Here is a 17,782-nt window from a genome sequence, read left to right on the forward strand (position 1 = left end):
TCCACCGATCCCTCTCCCTAACCCTCCTCCTCTCTCCAGCTGCCCTTGAGCTTTTCTATTACCGCATGGAAAGCACCTCGCAGCCCCTGACAAGCGCGGCGGATCGACACTAAATCAGAAATCAGTGCCAGCCGCAGATCTGAGCCACCATGAAGGTCACAGGCCCTACACTGCATGTCGTCTCAATCGGGAGAGCAGAGCAGACACAGCCGAGGTGCTGTGTGTGACTGTGTGTGTGACTGTGTGTGTGACTGTGTGTGTGACTGTGTGTGTGCTAACAGGGGATACACTGAGGAGGAGATTGGAGAGTGCAGAAAGAAGGTATGGATGGAGAGCAGGTCAACATTAATGCAGAAGTCCTGGGAAGGAGGAGGAGAAATAAGAACAACTGTAGACAGAGTTCATCCAGGAGAACTAAACAAATGATTTGATTTTATCTTTCAAGAATTATACTCATAATTTGTATGAATAAAAGAGGAAAAAACTGGAAATAATATTTGATTTTCTCTTGAAAATGAAGGTTTGAACCTTCCTCTTCTCTCGTGGGATTGTTGCACACTGCCATCTGCCTGTAAGAAGGTGAACGACGCTCATTTGAACATCTGATTGAAACATTCAAGCACACCTCTTGTGCAAAATATATTTTACTTTTAAATAGATGATCACTGTGCAGAGTTTGACACTAGAAGGCTGTTTTCATGTCCATCTGCTGAAGGAAGAAAGAGTCTGTGTTTAAGATGTGAACAAGCTTCATCTTTTCTTGACAGCTGTTTAAAATAAAACTATTTGCATTCAACGTTGCCAGTTTGGGCAGTTTTCATCCAAGCTGGGCCATTTTTTTTTATTTAACTGTGCTGGTAATTTTATGTATGTCATAATTAGGACTTCTTTCAATTGGACAGTCTCTTATCAAAACTTCTGATTTATTGTATTTAATCTGCATCTTTTCGGGTCTAAATACCGACTGTAAGACCAAAGGATACTAAGCTTCTATCAGGGCCTTGCAGATGTTGAAATAGCTGCCAAAGAATTTGAAGAGTTTGGATTCTTTTTTATGTTTTTGCTTTTTTTATTTGTATCGTGTGTATGTTTTGTTTCTTTAATTCAGTTTTTATTGGGGTTTTGTCTTTGTCACCATTCTGCAATTTGATTGATATTTTAGTGTTGGTGCTAAGGGACACTGTAACACTGTCTAGTATCATTATTATCAATTTAAAAGCCTACATCTTACATCTTTTAAATCTCTTCTTAAAACATACTTTTTCACCACTATCTACATGCTTCACTTTTATTTCTTGTTTTACTGCTATTTCTCACATTTTATGTTTTTTTTTTATGCTGTAGTCTAATTGTTTTGTTGTTGCTTATAATTTATTTGTGCATGAAAAACGTTTTAATCTAAGTTTAGAAAAGTGTTGTATAAAAACAAAATTAGTATCATTGTTATTAATATTGACTTTTAAGGTTAATGTAACATTATCTAAAAGACTGTAGGAAAAAAAAAATACGTTATTGAAACAGTAGTTTTGAATTTGCTTAATTCTGATAAACAGAAGGAAATACAACATTTTTTTTTTCTATATCTTAGTTAATATTTGCAAATGAAGATGACGGAATTGAATTCAACTCGACATGAATGAATAAAGAAGTTATTATTTAACACAGAAGTCCGAACTCTCGCTTCCCAAAATATAAAGCGACCTGAGGGAATCTTGTCCGTGAAAAGCTTCCGTAGTTTGAGTCACATGAACGGTTTGTTATGGTCGTGACTGAATTTCTGCAACACGTAGCTTCAATACTGCAGCATTAGCGTCACGTTGATCAACGAACAGGGACTTTAAATGTCAAAGTCCTCCCACGAGGCAGTCAAAAAAAAAGAGAAAAAGAAAAGACGACATTCAACCAAGCGGAAGTGTTTCGCCGTATTTTCTGTGCTATGCTAATGACTGGTAAGAGTTAAAGCACCTGCAGCCAGGTTGTTCGTTGCGCTCTCTGTTTTGCTGCTGCGCTTCATTTCTGTGACTCGTATTCATTTCCGTGGCTCATATTCAGAGAAAACGTCCAGATACACTGTTTATTTTTTTTACTCTTGTTTCCTCAGCTAAGGTCGGTCCCTGAAACACGAAGTCATGCTGCGGTGGATTCTCGGTGGTCGAGAGGCTCAGGGTTCAGTGGAGGTAAAATTAAGTTCTCGTAAAGACAGCTGACGTGTGAAGGTGTTGATGCTGCTGCTGCTGCTGCTGCAGGGTCCTGACTGAATTTACATCAAATATCAGGATTTCTCTTTTATTGTCTTTGAGCAACTCCCTCTTTCAGTTTCATTTATTCTTATAACGCCATCATCTCCACTTCTCTCTTTTTTTTTTTACAACAATAATATTCCTTCACATGTCATCAGTACATTTGTATCGAGAAGTTTCTACTTTCTGAAAAATGTAAATATAAATTGCCATCTCATTTAATCTGTGGAGACTAATCAGGTCTTCATTTTTGTACGTTTCTCTCTTTTTTTAAGCTTTTATCTTGTTTGTTGTTATTTATCTTTTCTTGAGTTGATTTGTCTCTTTTCCTGTCACATGCCCTTGTGTTTTATTTCTCTTATGTTTTTTTTTTTTTTTTTTGCAGTTGTCTATGTGTGTAAATACAACTAAACTCTTCCTACTGTGATGGATGAAATTCTGAGATATTTTACTGGAGAAAAACTAAAAACCCAAATACAAGAAGCTGAAAGTAACATGACACCAATCGAATGGGGGAATATATCCCAATAAAGATAAGACAACTATAGTAATAATAAAACTGATCATGTTGGGAATAAGAAACCACAGTTCATTTCTTTTTTTTAAAGTACGTTTTAAGTTTTTAGAAGTTAAAAAAATGTCACTGATACTGCACGATACGACAATGTTTAGGAGGAAATACACATAGAGATTAAAAAAATGATAAACAAACTTAACCACAGGACTATTTCATATGTCGAACAGGTATACACGTTATATAATTAACATAAGCAACAGGTCAAACAGCTTCTGTTGATTTTTTTTTTTTTTTTTTTTTTTTTTTTATTGGTAGATGATTGATGAAGGCAGGAAAGGAGAGAAAAAGTTCTGTGATGCAAATCTGGTCAAATATTTCAAAAAAATTTAGCTCGTTGTGCTTTGAACAGCTTTAATGATTTAGTGAAAACAAATGAGAAGGTTTGATCGGAAGTGTCTCGTTGGTGAACTAACAGAAATGTGGTACATGTGAAGGAGCCCTAATTTGACTGTTTTTTTTTTTGAGAGGTCGTAAGCCAAAAAGTAAGAACCACTGGTTTAATCTGGACTGTATGTTATAAACTCGTGTTGTTTTAATGTTAAATCAGAGTCTTAAAAGTCACTGTAGCTGTCAGATCAGTGCAGACTTGCATCGCTGTATTCTCCCTTTAATTGAAGTGAAATAGATGTTTAAAGCAGCAGAAGATGGAAATACTAAGTGCATGTTTCTTAAAATTGTACCTAATTACTTTCCTTGGCTGTCCACCCCTGTTCTCGTCTCTCGTGTCTGATTGGTCCACTTCGCTGCAGCCTGTTTGTCTCACCGCTCTCCGTCTTGTGTGCAGAAAAGCTCCGTGTTGTGCATCGGAGAGGAACAGCCCAAAAACTGCTTCACTGAGCTGCAGGTGCTGAAAGGACATTTTGACATTGTTCGATTTCTGGTGCAGATTGATGACTTCAGGTAAGTAGACCACAGCACCCCCCCCCCCCCCCCCCCCCCCCCCACACACACACACACACACACACTCTCTCTCCCCTCTCTACCCTTGGCTGGCCTCTATCCCTCTGTGATTGACAGGAGATCCTCACCTACAGAAAACTTACAGAGCATGACAAGAGCCCAATCATCACCACTGTGTGATTGTGTGTGCACAGTACAGTATAGCCCTTTAATGCTGTCCACACACACACACACACACACACACACACACACACACACACACACACACACATATATAAAGGTTGTGCACCTGCTCTCCTCTTTGCGCTGCTCTGTGGAAGCGGACTACACCCTGGTACGCTAGAGTGGGTCTGCATAAGTGCTCAGATTGGGATTTATATCGGAGCTAAGTGTGTGTGTGTGTGTGTATGTGTATGTGTGTGTGTGTTCACGTTCACGCCTGGTCTCCTCCAGTAATCACCCCCTCCTCTGGGTCTCGTCCTCTTCGCTCACAGTGCCACAGTCGGGGGGCAAAGGCCAGAAAATTCTCTCCAGATTGCTTTTGAAGTCCGAGAACGTATCCTCGACAGTTCCTCTCTTCTCATTTTTATCTCTGTGTTTCATCCTGTCTGTTGATTCAGGGAGCAGGCGGGGGCCATGGTTCGGGGTCAGAGGGCACGTTAAGGTGATAAGCCCCCGGACAGATGTTTTTTAAGGTTTCCCAGGTGGAGATGGACCAGCGGGAAAGGATCGCTCACATAAATAGAGATTGTCTGAGTGTTTGACTCGTCAGCTGAAGATGAGGCCTCCACAGTCTCAGCTGAGGTATTCCTCAAACTCTTTCCTTTCCTCTTGTGTTTTCCAGATGTGCCTCTGCAGGGGATGACGGTCTGGTTCTGGTGTGGAATGTCGAGGTAAAACGTTGCATGTTGATTATTTCTGTGTATTGTGATATACAATATAAATCTCAATATTTTCTTTGAAGCGGGTTAAACCTTCGATACACAGTTTCATATTCTTTATTTATATCTCCCAACGAAAAAAACATCGATATTTGGCGCAGCCCTTATAGTGAAACTACAGACAACCCAGTGAGACTGATTGCTGATGCTTCATTTTCTTTGTCTGACTTTCAGACCGGCGAGAGGCTGCAGGCGCTGCGAGGTCATTCCCAGCAGATAACAGCCATCACCACCTTCACCTGTAAGAATGAAGTCACGTCGCACACCTCGCTCATCACCGCCTCCTCGGACCGAAGTCTTAGCGTATCCTCAAGAAAAAACTGACAACGCAGACACGTTCAAACATGAACACTGTTGTGTTTGTGATTCAGGTTTGATTCTCCTTAATCTTTACTCATCAGCTGTGGGATCCTGATACAGGCAACAGGGTTCAGACCATTAAAGATCTCCAGTCTTCTGTAAAGGTAACTGAACACCTTTGAAACCTCTTTCACACCTGCACCTACCTATTTTTTTTAAATTATTTTTTTAAATAAAAGTAATTGTGTTAAATATGCACAGTGAGATTAAAACCGCAGACTGAATACAAAAGTGTTCATAGCTTCCGAGTCTGAAAAATGAGACCGATGCAGAGGTGCCTGAAGCTGCAGTACTGCCGAGTGCCACTAGAGGTTGGCTCCAAAAAACCTCCGTCTCCATAGACTCCCATTCAACTTCTCTCATCAAATACAAAGTCGATAAAATGTCTCCACCAGTGATCTCGGTGTTGTTAGCTAAAGTCACTCCTCCTTATTAGTTTTCTGGAGGTCCATCTGAAAATAATCTGTCATTAATTAGAAAATAAGCTTCAAAAAGAAGTGTTTTTGGGGGCGTGTCTGTTTGATTGACAGGCCTCTGGTGCAGTCAGGTTACAGCTATCGGTGGGCGGGACTTAGTATCGTCAGGTTTCCAATCAGATCAGTCAGATCCACTGCTGGCTCCTACCCCAGTTTTTCCAAATATGGTCATTTCCTTCTTGACAGATGGTGACGGACAGAAACTGGAGGCTTCATAAAAAAGGAGTCGAAATCTGGAGCTTTAAGTTCCATTATTTAACTGTAAGATTATTCTCAGACCCACAGAATTTACTAAGAATATTCAGTTTCTCTTCAGTAGCCATTAAATATCATCATCTGTGATGCTCTATTATCTGTATATTTGACTTCTAATTAGTGCTGAATCTATTCCATGTTTCTGGTTGTGATACTTATGTTGTACATTTCTGCTTTGTGCATTTCATGGTACTTTTGTTTTGTTCGTTAACCTGACAAAATCCAGTCTGAAATTTTATCACAGAATTAAATATTTGAACTTTAAATAAAAAAAAATTAAAGGCAGTTTGTCAGTAAATAATCTCTTTACAGTTACCAGGAATGCTGCATTCATTATTAATGACATATTTTACTATACGGGACATGGGGTAAGTGTTGGTTCTTCTTCACATTAGAAGGTTACTGCCGTCATCTCTCTGTGCAGTAAAGTCGGTGTTGGCAGGATATGAAACATACTCATTAAAATGTGACACTGAAGGTTGTTCTGCCAGTTATAATTTCAGATAGAAAACGGTAACGGCTTGATCGCAGATGAAGGTTAATTGCAGCATCTTTAGGCTAATTATATTAGATTTCTCTCCTTCCCTGATATTTTGTGTGTGTGTGTGTGTGTGTGTGTGTGTGTGTGTGTGTGACAATGAAATACAAACATGGCTTCATGCTGTTCTCCGTCTCCCCGTCAGTGTCTGCTGGTGCTGGAGCGGCTGTGTTTGTGGGTCTCCGGCGGGGAGGAGCTGTGTGTGTGGAGCGGAGACTTCCAGCTGCAGTGTCACAAACAGAACCACAGCGACACAGGTAGGGAACCACCAACCGTGTGCACCCCCGATGCTGCTGTTTGCACACAAACTGATGAATGTTTGTTGGCTGTTTGCAGGAATCACTGCTCTGATCGAGCTGCCCAAGAACTGCATCGCAGCTGCGATGGACAAACAGATATGTAAGAGACAGACTTTTATTGAATTAAGAGGACAATATACAGAAAATAATAGATTTATTTCAGTTAATTCCTTGGTCCTCCTCTGTGCAGTGATCTACAGGCTGACCGTCTCCACTGACTCCTCTGTGTCTGTGGCTGAGATCTGCTGTCTGTCCGATCACCAGGACCAGATCAGAGCTCTCATTAACATCAACGGTCTGTTTAACTAATATATATATATATATATATATATATATTTTTTTTTTTTTTTTTTTTTTGATGTCCTAAATTGTTTATTGTCCCCTGTGGTTGATGTCATTTCCCTCCTGGTTCCTCAGACGGACTCTTCGCCAGCGGCTCCCATGCAGGCGAGTTGATCTTATGGGACTCCATTGATTGGAACATCCTGGCCTACGAGCACATCCTGTGGGAGGAGTCGCAGGCCGGCTCTCAGACCGAGATCCGACTGGGCGCGCCCAAACCCAGCGAGATGTCCATCCAGCACCTGACCACCAACGGAAAGGTAAGGACGGTTTATGTACCCTGAAAACATTATACGACGTTTCATGGTGTGATCCATAATTAAAACGGTATATTTGTGTTTTGTAGCTGATCCTTGCAGCTGTGGGCAGCGGCCTGTACGTGTACAACGTTCAGATCAAGTCAGTGGTGGCCTACAAGAAAGTGGCCCACGACTCTAATGTGTTACACACCATGATGCTGTCTGACAGGTAGGATTTTAACACAATTCATGTTTTTCCTCAAAGTGTGACAGAAAAACATGTTTTTAGTTTGATTCAAGAGACAATTAGTTTTCTCTGTAGAAAAGTGGACGAAGATGAATGTCTTTATTATGCAGCCAAAAAAACAACAACAATTTTCTCAAGAATTAAGTTTGTAAGTAAAACTTTATAAACTCAGAACGAAATTATTTGCATTTCAAAAAAATCTTTGGTCACTGAATTCAGAATTTAGCTTACAAAACTAAACTTTTTGGGAGCGAGTCAAAAACGTGTGGTTTTATTGTGGGCGGGACAAACGCTGATGGCTGAGACGTGAGTTTCTATTGGTGGGTTTGACTTGCATCCGCACAGCATGTCTGCAGACACTGTAGAGGACTGTGTTGAGCTACATTTAAAGGTCTGCTTATGTTATATTTATCTATTGAAATGCTTTAAAATGTGACGACATGACTTTCACTCTGGTTGTATTTCATGTTGTCCATGCCGACGACATACTGATGATTTTGGATTGCAGTGCAAGAAATTTGCTCTCAAAGCTGTTTTTTTTTTTTTTTTTTTTGCATAATAAAGACACAAAAATACCTTCACAGAGTTATTAGTGGATATATATATATTATATATATATATATATATATATATATATATAAAACCTGGTCACACTTGGCTTATTGAGCCGAACAATGATTCCTTTAAACAGAACAATCTCTACTTTATACTCCTTTTCTATTGGCTGCATGTCTCTTAACAGCTGTGACCAGTTCATCCGACGACAGTTTTTTTCCCTGCTATTCTATAATTCACAAGAAAAAAAAACAAAAAATGTGGTTTATCACCTTCATATGTACCAGATTTACCTCACAACCAGATCTAAAAACCACTGGTCCACATTGATCAGTGCAAGAAGTTGTACTCTGTTTGTCTTCCACATGAGGGCGCCACTGGGATTTTAACAAAGCTAAAAAATGTCCAGCATCTCTTTAGTAAAACACAAAACTCCCAACAGCTCCTTCATTAACTTGTAGAATGAGTCGACATTTAGGCAGCAGGTTTACTGAATACATTTTAAAACCTTACAGATATGACTGTTACATGTTTGCTTTTTTATATTCTCTAAATCAAAGCTGCATCCTGTCAGTGAACTCTGTAAATGAAACTGTGTGACGGCGTCTCTTTCAGCGAGCTGATGTCGTGCTCTGAAGACGGCAGCGTGAGGATGTGGGAGATCCAGGACTTACCTCTACCTGCAGAACCCGCCTCTCCAGGTCACACACACACACACACACACACACACACACACACACACACACACACACACACACACACACACACACACACACACACACACACACACACACACACACACACACACACGTTTGGATGTTAAATACTTCACATCCTCCGTTCACCCTTGTAGACATAATGAAGACGGACGCCATTGTCCCATTTCTTCTGCTGGATATTTCATTTGAGAACAAAATTATTATTTTCTTTGTGAAAGATCATATATGTATTGTGAAAATTGTGAAATTAAAGAAAATAAATGTATCTATATAATTTTTTATTTTTTATTTTGCTTTTGAAAATAAAGTGGAAATTGATAAAGTGAAATCATTTCCGGAATAAATTGATATTTTAATATAAAGGTCCAATTTGTGATAATAATCCAAACCGCGTGCATTGCACATGTAATACGAGATGCTATGTTGATAAACTTGTACATCAGAATCAGTTTTAGGAACTAATTAATTCGGTCTCCTTCAGCACATGAACTCAGTTTGGTAATACGTTTTTTGACTTTGAAGAGATTGTCAAACATTGCATCCATACAGGAGAAGAATCACACGAACTTTGAGGAAGTGGCTGCACATGTGCAGACTGAAATAGCTGAAATGGACAGATGTGAGGGTAACCATGGTGACACAAGGAGGATATGTTATATTACAACACACAAGAAGCCAACTGATGAAGTTGTTTGAATATACGGTCATGATATTTTCAACAGCATCAGTTTGTGCAAGAAGTACAATCTGTATTAACTTTGCCGTTTATCGTCTTTAATCCATGGTTATAAACAGGATTGGTCTTTATTTTCCTGTCTGTTTACCCAGGGTTCTTTGGGATGTGGACTTTCGGCCGCTCCAACAAACCGCCTGGTCCTCCGTCTAAGAAGGTGGTGGACGTCCCCACCATCAGGACCCTGGAGCTGACCGGAGATCTGATCGGACACTCGGGAGCCGTCCAGGTACACGATGTTAAAAACGTGTCCTACTTCAGGCTTCCTGTCACGGAATAATAATCTCCTCTGACTGTCTCTGGCGGTGCTTCATTAATCCCTTTCTGGGCTTCTCTCAGATGTTTGTGAGCTTCGAGGAGAACGGCTTGGTGACCTGCTCCGCGGACCACCTGCTGATTCTGTGGAAGAACGGAGACAGACAGTCGCACCTCCGCAGCCTGGCGCTCTTCCAGAGGCTGGAGGAGAAGGGAGGCCTGTGACCTTTGACCCTGCAGCCTGAAAGAGAGGAGAGGTGGGAGGGGGATGCTCGATGTTGCTCACGAATCGCTTGGATTTTATTTAGCGGGACGACTGTTTACATTTATTAATAATGGACCGCTTATTGTTCGACTGAAGACTTAAGATTTTAAAAACTTCAGAAACACACTGAAAGACTTTTTGATTTTAACGGTGTGATGTTGGAGTGAAGTCAAGTTATTTTGTGCCAAACATGACCTGTTATGGAAAGAATATTAGTCCAATCACATTCAGGGGGCGTGTCCAGGCTCAGCCGGTAGATCCGCCACCTGCAGTCTTCATGTTCGCTGTAAACGCCTGTTTCTTAAATGTCATTATTAGTTTTTTTTCCCTCATCCTTGTCTTCAAGTTGTTCTGTGAGGAAATGTGAAAGCTGCTTCTGCTTGTATTGATTTGCACTCATAGATTTTTTTAAATTTAATACTTTTTTTTTTGTGTTCGTGCTGAGGATTACTTGAGTAAACTGATGCCACTCTCATATGAGGTGCGATCAAAAAGTTCAGAGACTGCATCCATAGCAACCGAACACTGTTCCTTATTTAAATCTGGCCGCCGCCTCCTTTTAAAGTAGGTCTGTTTTGAAGCTCCCAGTGCTCCTCCCAAGTGTTGTTCTGGAAAGCACATCAAGAACCATCTGTGATTCTCCGCTAGTGGCCAAACGGCGACTCTTCAGCTTGATCTTCATTTCGGGGAACAGAAAAGAGTCGCAGGGAGCTACGATACCCGCGTGTTGCCGTGTAGGAGTAGCCTGTTGCCATGGCGCCACAGTTCAGGTGGTTCACAGTGAATGTTTCCCCTCAGAAGGTCCCAGCAGAACTCGGTGTTGACTCACGGTGACACAAAGAAAACCCACCAGGTGTCTCCTGACCTGACGCGCCTTCTTCGGTCTTGGACGGTGAAGCTCCGCCTCCTCTTGAAACGCGACTGTCACTCAGAACACCTCGCTTCATCGCCGTAGACTTTCTGAAGCATTTCAAGGGTCTCTGTTGACCATTTATAGAGTTTGATATAAAATCTGATGTTTCTCTGCTCCGGTTTCAGGTCCATGGTGACATCACAGACGTTCACGTACCAGTGGTCACGTTAACGTGTGGAACTCTGTGAACTCAATGTTGATCATTGAATACTTCCTCATGAAGGTTGTCGATCCTCCTGCTCCGTATGCATCACGGTCTCTTACGGTCTCTGAACTTTTTGATTTCACCTCGTATCTGTTCGTTAAATAAAGACAGCACCCGATTGGCTTACCTTAGCACAAAGAGTGAAAATACGGAGACAAGTTGTCTGACTTTGTCCTAAGATAAAATAAAAGTGAATACATCTTTACACAATCTCAGAAACTCCACTTATTATCTGACGTCTTACAAACACCTGTCAGACATCCTGTTTTTGTTAGAGTCAAACAAACAGGATGTCGGACAGATGTCTGTGATTTAAATCTTCTCATCCGAACTCTCGACAAAGAAACAGATTTCAAACTCTGAATGTGTTAATTGATGTAACGACTCTGTATTTAAAGAATGCTTTCATTGTCTCTGACAATACATTTTAGTGTTTGACAGAAAACCTCAAAATAAGACAGCGAGAGCAGAAAACATGAAAGGTGTGAAGCTTTCTGTAACTACGAGGCAGTAAAATACTTCAAAACACACGACAGCTCTCGTGGCCGCTAATTATTATCCTTTAAAAAAAAAAAAAAAAAAAAGTCTTCATGTTTATAATGGCTTTTTCTAATTATTGTTCCATTTATAAATGGTAGAAAACACATGATTGGCACGTTCTCGCTGTCACTGCTATCCGTGTCACAGAGGAAGAAGAAGTGGAAATGAAGGCTGATCGTCTCGTAACGAGCAGCTCTACAGAGCTCATCTCACTGATATCGGCAGAAAAGGCATGAAGTCTGACATATTTAAATCTCCGTGGATAGAGTAGAAAAAAATATCTTCTGATGATCAGTGACAGCAGACAGGAAACATTCGGACGTGGAGCCACGGTAAACTCGCTGTCAGAAAAACTTGAGATATTCTGGAAGTCAACGACAACGTTTAACATCGAAAACAAAAGTTATGAAAGCAGGAAAAAAAAAAAAAATGCAAAGCACAGATGCAATTGGCAGATTATTTACAGGAACAGCAGCTAGTTCACAGACGGACTCGGTGAGACATGAAGAGATTTAAGGCGTCGATTAAGACCTTCGATAAAATGACATCATTGTGAACACATTGTACATGTGACCAGTTTAACTGAAACGACAACATTTGAGCCGACTGCACCTGATTCAGCTTCTGTCTTAAAAAAACAAAAACAAAACAAAACAATTTTAGTATTTCAAACTCGGGATGAAATATCAGAACTGACTCCAAACTGCAGCACAGACGTCTCATTTCTAAACACGAATGGCTTTTCTTGCCATATTTTAGCGTGTCGAGGAGAGGAGGGACCGTTTCTGTGAAGATGACCAGAGAATAAGGCACCTGTAAAGAGCTCCCTGTGCCTTCGGTTAATACTGTTTAAATAATCAGTTAATACAGATTAAAACACGGAGCTGCACGTCCTCCCTCGTTAATTGCAGTGGTGCATCATGGGTAAAATCAGATGAACGAGAATGTATTTATTGGGCGTGATTTGGGAATAAAACAATGATTTGTTTTAAACGGAAACTTAGGCATCTTTCAGGTGTTGTAAATTTTAACACATGAAATTTATTTTCAGGAGACTCGGTAATACGTCATGAAATTACAGAATTTAACTGCTAATCATTTTGGTTTCTCATTCAATTTTCTTAATTTATTGAATAATTTATCATATCAAAGTGTCTGTTGCTGGTTACCAACAATGTTTCACCTTCATGTGTTCATATCACAATTTAACACCTGAAAGATGCCAAAGCTTCTGTTTAAAACAAATCTTTGTTTTTTATTTTCCCAAATCACGCCCAATAAATACATTCCCGTTCATCTGATTTTACCCATGATGCACCACTGCACATAAATTTGACCTTGTACCACTTCTCCATCGCCACCAGGGGGCAGTCACCTCGTACAGATCTCCATCTGATGGCTTTTTTTTTAAGGTTTTTTTTCTGAAATCCAAATAATTTAGGAAAAAAAAGAGTTAAATTAGGTGAATCGTGGATATTTTTCTTAAATGCAGTAAAATTACTTTACAATAAAAACAACGCGAGAGCCGTCAGCTGCAGACAGATGCTGCTTTTACGACATAGATCTGCTGCTTGCTTCGTACGTCTGTCTGTCCGGCTCATCTCACAGATTGATGCACTCTCACAGAAAGCCCATATTGTTCAGATATGATTCGTCTCGTCGTGCTTTTTTGGGGTGCAAATGTCTACAGTTAGTGTCACAAAGCTATGAGTGTAACGTGAGCAGCTCTGATGCAGTGCAGTACCTCCATCCTCCCCACCGGCTTCTCTCACAGTGCACACAGGGCGGTGATAGAAGGAAACACAACATTAAGTTATCAAATAAGATGTTTCCCAACCTGTTCTGCAGCTACGTGACCTTAAAATCCACCTGTCACCACAAACAAACAGCCCTTTAGGATGTCACCTCTGTTTATGGGGGGTGGACATTTAGGAAAGTCCGTGTGCTGGCTGGGACGGTGTCCTCACTGTCTGTGGACGTCCCCTCTTTTAGGAAAAGTTTCCACACAGGGAGCGTGAAGGATTTGGTCCCAGAAACAAGTCAAAGTGTGAGAAAGAAGATTCCCAGCGGAGCACCTTCACACGTTGGCAGTTTGACGTCCGCTGAAAGCGTCTCTGAGACACTTCGTCACCTCTTCTTGTCCACGTTTCTTTTATAGCGATACACAGACAGAAAATGAAAAAGTGGAAGCGATTATTAACTGTGAAAAGCAGGGAAATGTGTTGCTGGGATAAAGTGCAGTGTGTCTTGGGGTGTTCCACTGTACGGCGCTGAGCTCCACACGCTTTCACAGAGAAATACTTAAAGTGGCAGCAGAGAGTCGAGCGAGCTCCTCCAACGACGACCTGCGAGAAGAGAAGCTGTGATTTCAGGAGGGAGCGGCGCCTCGGTGTTCGTTAGTCGACTTCAGGACGCAGCTCTCCGTCAAACCACCGCTGAGAAGACTCATTGCCCCGCTGCAGGGCTGCGTTCACTGTCCTACCCTGCTCCGAGTGATGGACGAGAGGAGGAGGAGGAGGAGGAGGAGGAAGAGGAGGAGGAGGAGGAGAAGGAGGAGGAGGAGGAGAAGGAGGAGAGGAGCCGGTCATGAAGGAGGAGGACGCAGGCTCTTACACTTCATCTCGTCCAGGTTCTTCCAGTACTTGTAGTTCTCCGACAGATGCTCCATCAGACCGGGCAGGCTGGCGAAGGCTGCGAGGAGACACACAAACATCAGGCGGGTAGAGGAAGGAGAAGAACCACGAGCACACGGGTGTTTGGTGCATTTAAAAGGTCCATTCACAGGTTTTCATTTCTGTGTTCAAGCAGTTCTCACACGACCATCTGCACTTTGAAATGTCCGATTGAAAACCGCAGTGTTTTTCAGCTCGTGGATGTAGATGTGTGTAGGAAAAAAAGTCCAACTATTTCGAAGTCTTCAGTATTTCAAATACAGCGGTTTTATTTTTGAAGGACATACGGCCTCTGAAGTATTGAATGTCATTTTTCTGGTTACGGAAACGGGAAGAAAACAAAACTATATTTCAGGTCTTATTCAATTAAATAGAAAAAAAAATACTAAATGGTACAACTACTTCTGTAAAATATTGCCCAGCTAACAATTAACAGTCCAAAGCCCCCAAATATCCAGTTTACAATATTAAACCATGAAATGACCTCACCGTGACCTCACCGTGACCCCACCGTGACCTCACCGTGACCTCTCTGACTCCAGAGCTGTGTGTTTGTGTTTAAGCGACGTTCTACTCGACTTCTCGTCCCGATCCAACCCGACCGATCTTAAACCCCCATCGCCGCCACACCCCCCCTCCCCCGCCCACCCCCATTACCCCCTTCCCCTCCCCTCCCCTGACGCCCTGAGCTTCCCTCAGTCCCACTAACATTTGGAAACTTTCCGTGACATCAGAGCTGCGTTGACAGTAAACAAGTTCTCTCTCGGGGAACCAAGACTAAGTTCAGTGGAAATGAGGAGAGCCGGTTTCTGGACCAGACTGTCCCTCGCTACTCTTTATGACTCTTCATCTCTGTCCTGTAAAATGAAGACATCAGTGAAGGCAGCAGAGGACAAGAGAGTCAGCGGGTGTCTGTCTTGGTACCCGTTCCCATAGAAAATGTATTAGCTCCCTCAAACTACACTTAGCTGATGCAAAATTCTGCCGTTCACTTGCTGCTACTGGAGCTTTCAGCTGCATCTTCTTTAGCAATCTGAGCAAACTTTTTCTGCAGGAAAATATGATAACAGAAGTAAAAGTTCATGCTCAACCTCTCCTTCATTTGCTCAGCTAAAAGATTGAAACACTTAATAAAAGGATGAAGAAATCGCAATCAAATGACAATGTGGAACAATTCAGAGAACAGACATCAAACTTTTTTTCAGGGAAATAAAAGCAGGTGAGGAAGCTCCACTAAAATCTCTTTCCTCTGAACAGCAGGCGCTTTAGTTCTTTGAAAGTAAATATTTCAGTTTGTAAAGCAGCATGAATGCGACACCAGTCTGGCTCACGACCTCTGACCTGCTCACACAATCAGTTTTAATATACGTGTAAATCTATTTTAGGAACACAGCGGATCTCCTAAACCCAAACGGAAACGACTGAAATCACGAGGAATCAACAGAATAAAACAAAGACGTCAGAAAACGTGGCTCACCCTCCCAGGCGTCAAACATGTCAGTGATGAAGTAGTCGATGAAGGAGATCTGGGATTTGGGCACGCTGCAGGTGTTCCTGTCGAACACTGGCATCACCACGGGCAGCCCTAATCTCTTCTCCTCGTCGGTCTGAAACACACAGAGAACGATGAGGGGAGGATAACGGGAAGAGTTACTCCACCTGGATAAACAGCTGCCTCCTTTAACAGACACTAACTGACTGCACCGCTCCATTAAACTGCGCTGCAGTCGCGCCGACAACACACCTGTGCAAAGTACTCCTCAGAGATCCGCCCCGCCCACTCGATGCACAGCTCCAGCGGCCTGCACGGGTTCGCCACATCTGCACACTTGATGAGCATCCTCTTTATCAGCAGGCGGTTCTCTGGGGAGTTCCTGATGTTGGCCTGACCCTCGCAGTCGCTGTTCATGCTCTGCAGGAGAGACGTGGCGGACATTCAGACATTAGCATCTGCACGTACGAGACAAAAAGAATCACCACCGAGCAGCTGTACGCCGTCGCTAACGTGGAAGTTTACATGCTTTTCTGTCTGAACTCAAGAGATGTTGTTGGTTCACACACAACTCAATCCTTGACAGCACAGAGATATCCCATTCACAGTGGCAGACGGATGTGAACTCACAGGGAGCTTGACCTTTGACTTTTGACCACCAGATCTCATCAGTTCATCTCTGAGTTAAAGTGAATGTTTTTGCCAAATTTAAAAATATTTTCTCCAGATGTTTCTGAGATATGACGTTCACGAGAAAGAGAAAAAAAAAATGTAAGGTGACGGGGAACCTGACCTTTGACCAGCAAAATCTCATCAGTTCATCGTTGGTACCGAGTGAGTGTTTTTGGCAAGTTTGAAGAATTTCCCTCATTCTTCGAATATTGCCTTGATTCTGTAATTTTCTAATAATTTAATAGAAAGTTTCCAGAAAAGAAATTTGGTGTTAATTTTGGTGAAAATAGGAACATCTGTGACCTGCAGCCTGATTGGCTGGTCCATCCCTAATCCTAACCCTCCCACAGAGCGTCCCTCCAGCTGATCTAATCGAGGACCTGCCTTTTACTGGGTGCGTAGTGGATCAACTGCAAAAAATGTGAACACGGGTGAGTTTACAATTCCACATATAGAGATAATTCAGTATAAACTATAATTAAATAACCAATGAATATTTATTGGAAATCAACACAATATTAAAAACTAAAACAGTCTCAGAGCTTCATCTTCATTTTTCCTTTCCTGTCTGTATTTGTACTAAATTACAGTTTTCTCCAAAACAACAAAAATAAATCATTAGTAAAATAAGAGTTTATAAAATAAAGAGTCGTCATTTTTTCTGGCTCCTCTCTGAGATTCTTCATCTTAAAATATCAAACACTAAACAGCCCCCACACCTTCCCCCCCACTCACACTGGTGCTGGTCTCCTCTATGGCGGCCATCGGCTTGTTGATGCTGTTGACGAACTTGCTGACGTGTTCGAAGTGTCGGGTCATCTCGGTGGCCAGCACCATGTCGATGATGGCCTGTCGCAGAGTTCGGAACTGATTCCTGTCGGCAGCGGAGGACAGAATGAGATCAGCGTCGGTCTGATATGTGAAAGCGCTGTAAAGTCCTCCCTGTAGGAAAGATGTACCGGCTGCTACCGACCTGTCGATGTTCTTGAAGATGTTGCTCTTGCCGTCCCGTACAGTGAGCTGGAAGGCGAGCGCGGCGTGGTGACTCTCCAGCACGGCCGTGTCGTTGTAGAGGATGGCCAGCTCGCTGCCAGCGTTACACAGGAAGGAGTTGGTCCGGCCCGGGTGGTCCACGTCGTGCACTGTGGCCGCTATCAGCGCCGCCACCTCGTCCAGCTGTTCCAGACTGCTCTGAAGGAGACAAGGAGACGAAGGGGGGGACGTCGGTGATGGACCGCTCTACACGCACGGTACGGAGGCAGATACTGGTCATTAAAACTTATACTGTTATTAAATCAGTCTGTGTGATGGATTATAATGAAAACGCATATGAGGGTGGATCAGTAA

At 42.1% G+C, this 17,782-nt stretch overlaps 2 protein-coding genes across 4 annotated transcripts in view; one reads left to right on the forward strand and one right to left on the reverse strand.

Annotated features, from left to right (window-relative positions):
- Nucleotides 1-1,740: 1,740 nt before the first annotated feature.
- On the forward strand, nucleotides 1,741-10,273 carry wdr41 (WD repeat domain 41). The gene is made up of 14 exons (XM_069164970.1): nucleotides 1,741-1,949; nucleotides 2,102-2,177; nucleotides 3,602-3,717; nucleotides 4,562-4,610; nucleotides 4,833-4,961; nucleotides 5,060-5,122; nucleotides 6,433-6,544; nucleotides 6,624-6,686; nucleotides 6,777-6,881; nucleotides 7,004-7,188; nucleotides 7,275-7,396; nucleotides 8,585-8,670; nucleotides 9,517-9,650; nucleotides 9,761-10,273. Exons 2-14 carry the CDS (start codon nucleotides 2,130-2,132, stop codon nucleotides 9,899-9,901), a joined length of 1,353 nt encoding a protein of 450 aa, XP_069021071.1. The 5' UTR covers nucleotides 1,741-1,949; nucleotides 2,102-2,129; the 3' UTR covers nucleotides 9,902-10,273.
- Nucleotides 10,274-11,431: 1,158 nt separating this feature from the next.
- pde8b (phosphodiesterase 8B) overlaps nucleotides 11,432-17,782 on the reverse strand; it is a 35,731-nt gene continuing 29,380 nt past the window's right edge. For 2 of the 3 annotated variants that reach the window (XM_069164950.1, XM_069164941.1), the window contains 5 exons: nucleotides 17,409-17,626; nucleotides 17,171-17,309; nucleotides 16,016-16,183; nucleotides 15,749-15,878; nucleotides 14,088-14,290 (listed from right to left, as the gene is read on the reverse strand). In XM_069164950.1, coding sequence (XP_069021051.1) covers nucleotides 14,184-14,290; nucleotides 15,749-15,878; nucleotides 16,016-16,183; nucleotides 17,171-17,309; nucleotides 17,409-17,626 — 762 coding nt within the window. In that variant the 3' untranslated portion in view covers nucleotides 14,088-14,183. Of the gene's footprint in view, nucleotides 14,291-15,748; nucleotides 15,879-16,015; nucleotides 16,184-17,170; nucleotides 17,310-17,408; nucleotides 17,627-17,782 lie in introns of all 3 variants that reach the window. The other variant, XM_069164958.1, reaches the window with a different exon arrangement.

The sequence above is a fragment of the Embiotoca jacksoni genome, unplaced genomic scaffold, assembly GCF_022577435.1.
Source record: "Embiotoca jacksoni isolate LCO1_2020_lvr unplaced genomic scaffold, fEmbJac1.0.p SCAF_10, whole genome shotgun sequence".
Classification (NCBI taxonomy): domain Eukaryota; kingdom Metazoa; phylum Chordata; class Actinopteri; family Embiotocidae; genus Embiotoca; species Embiotoca jacksoni.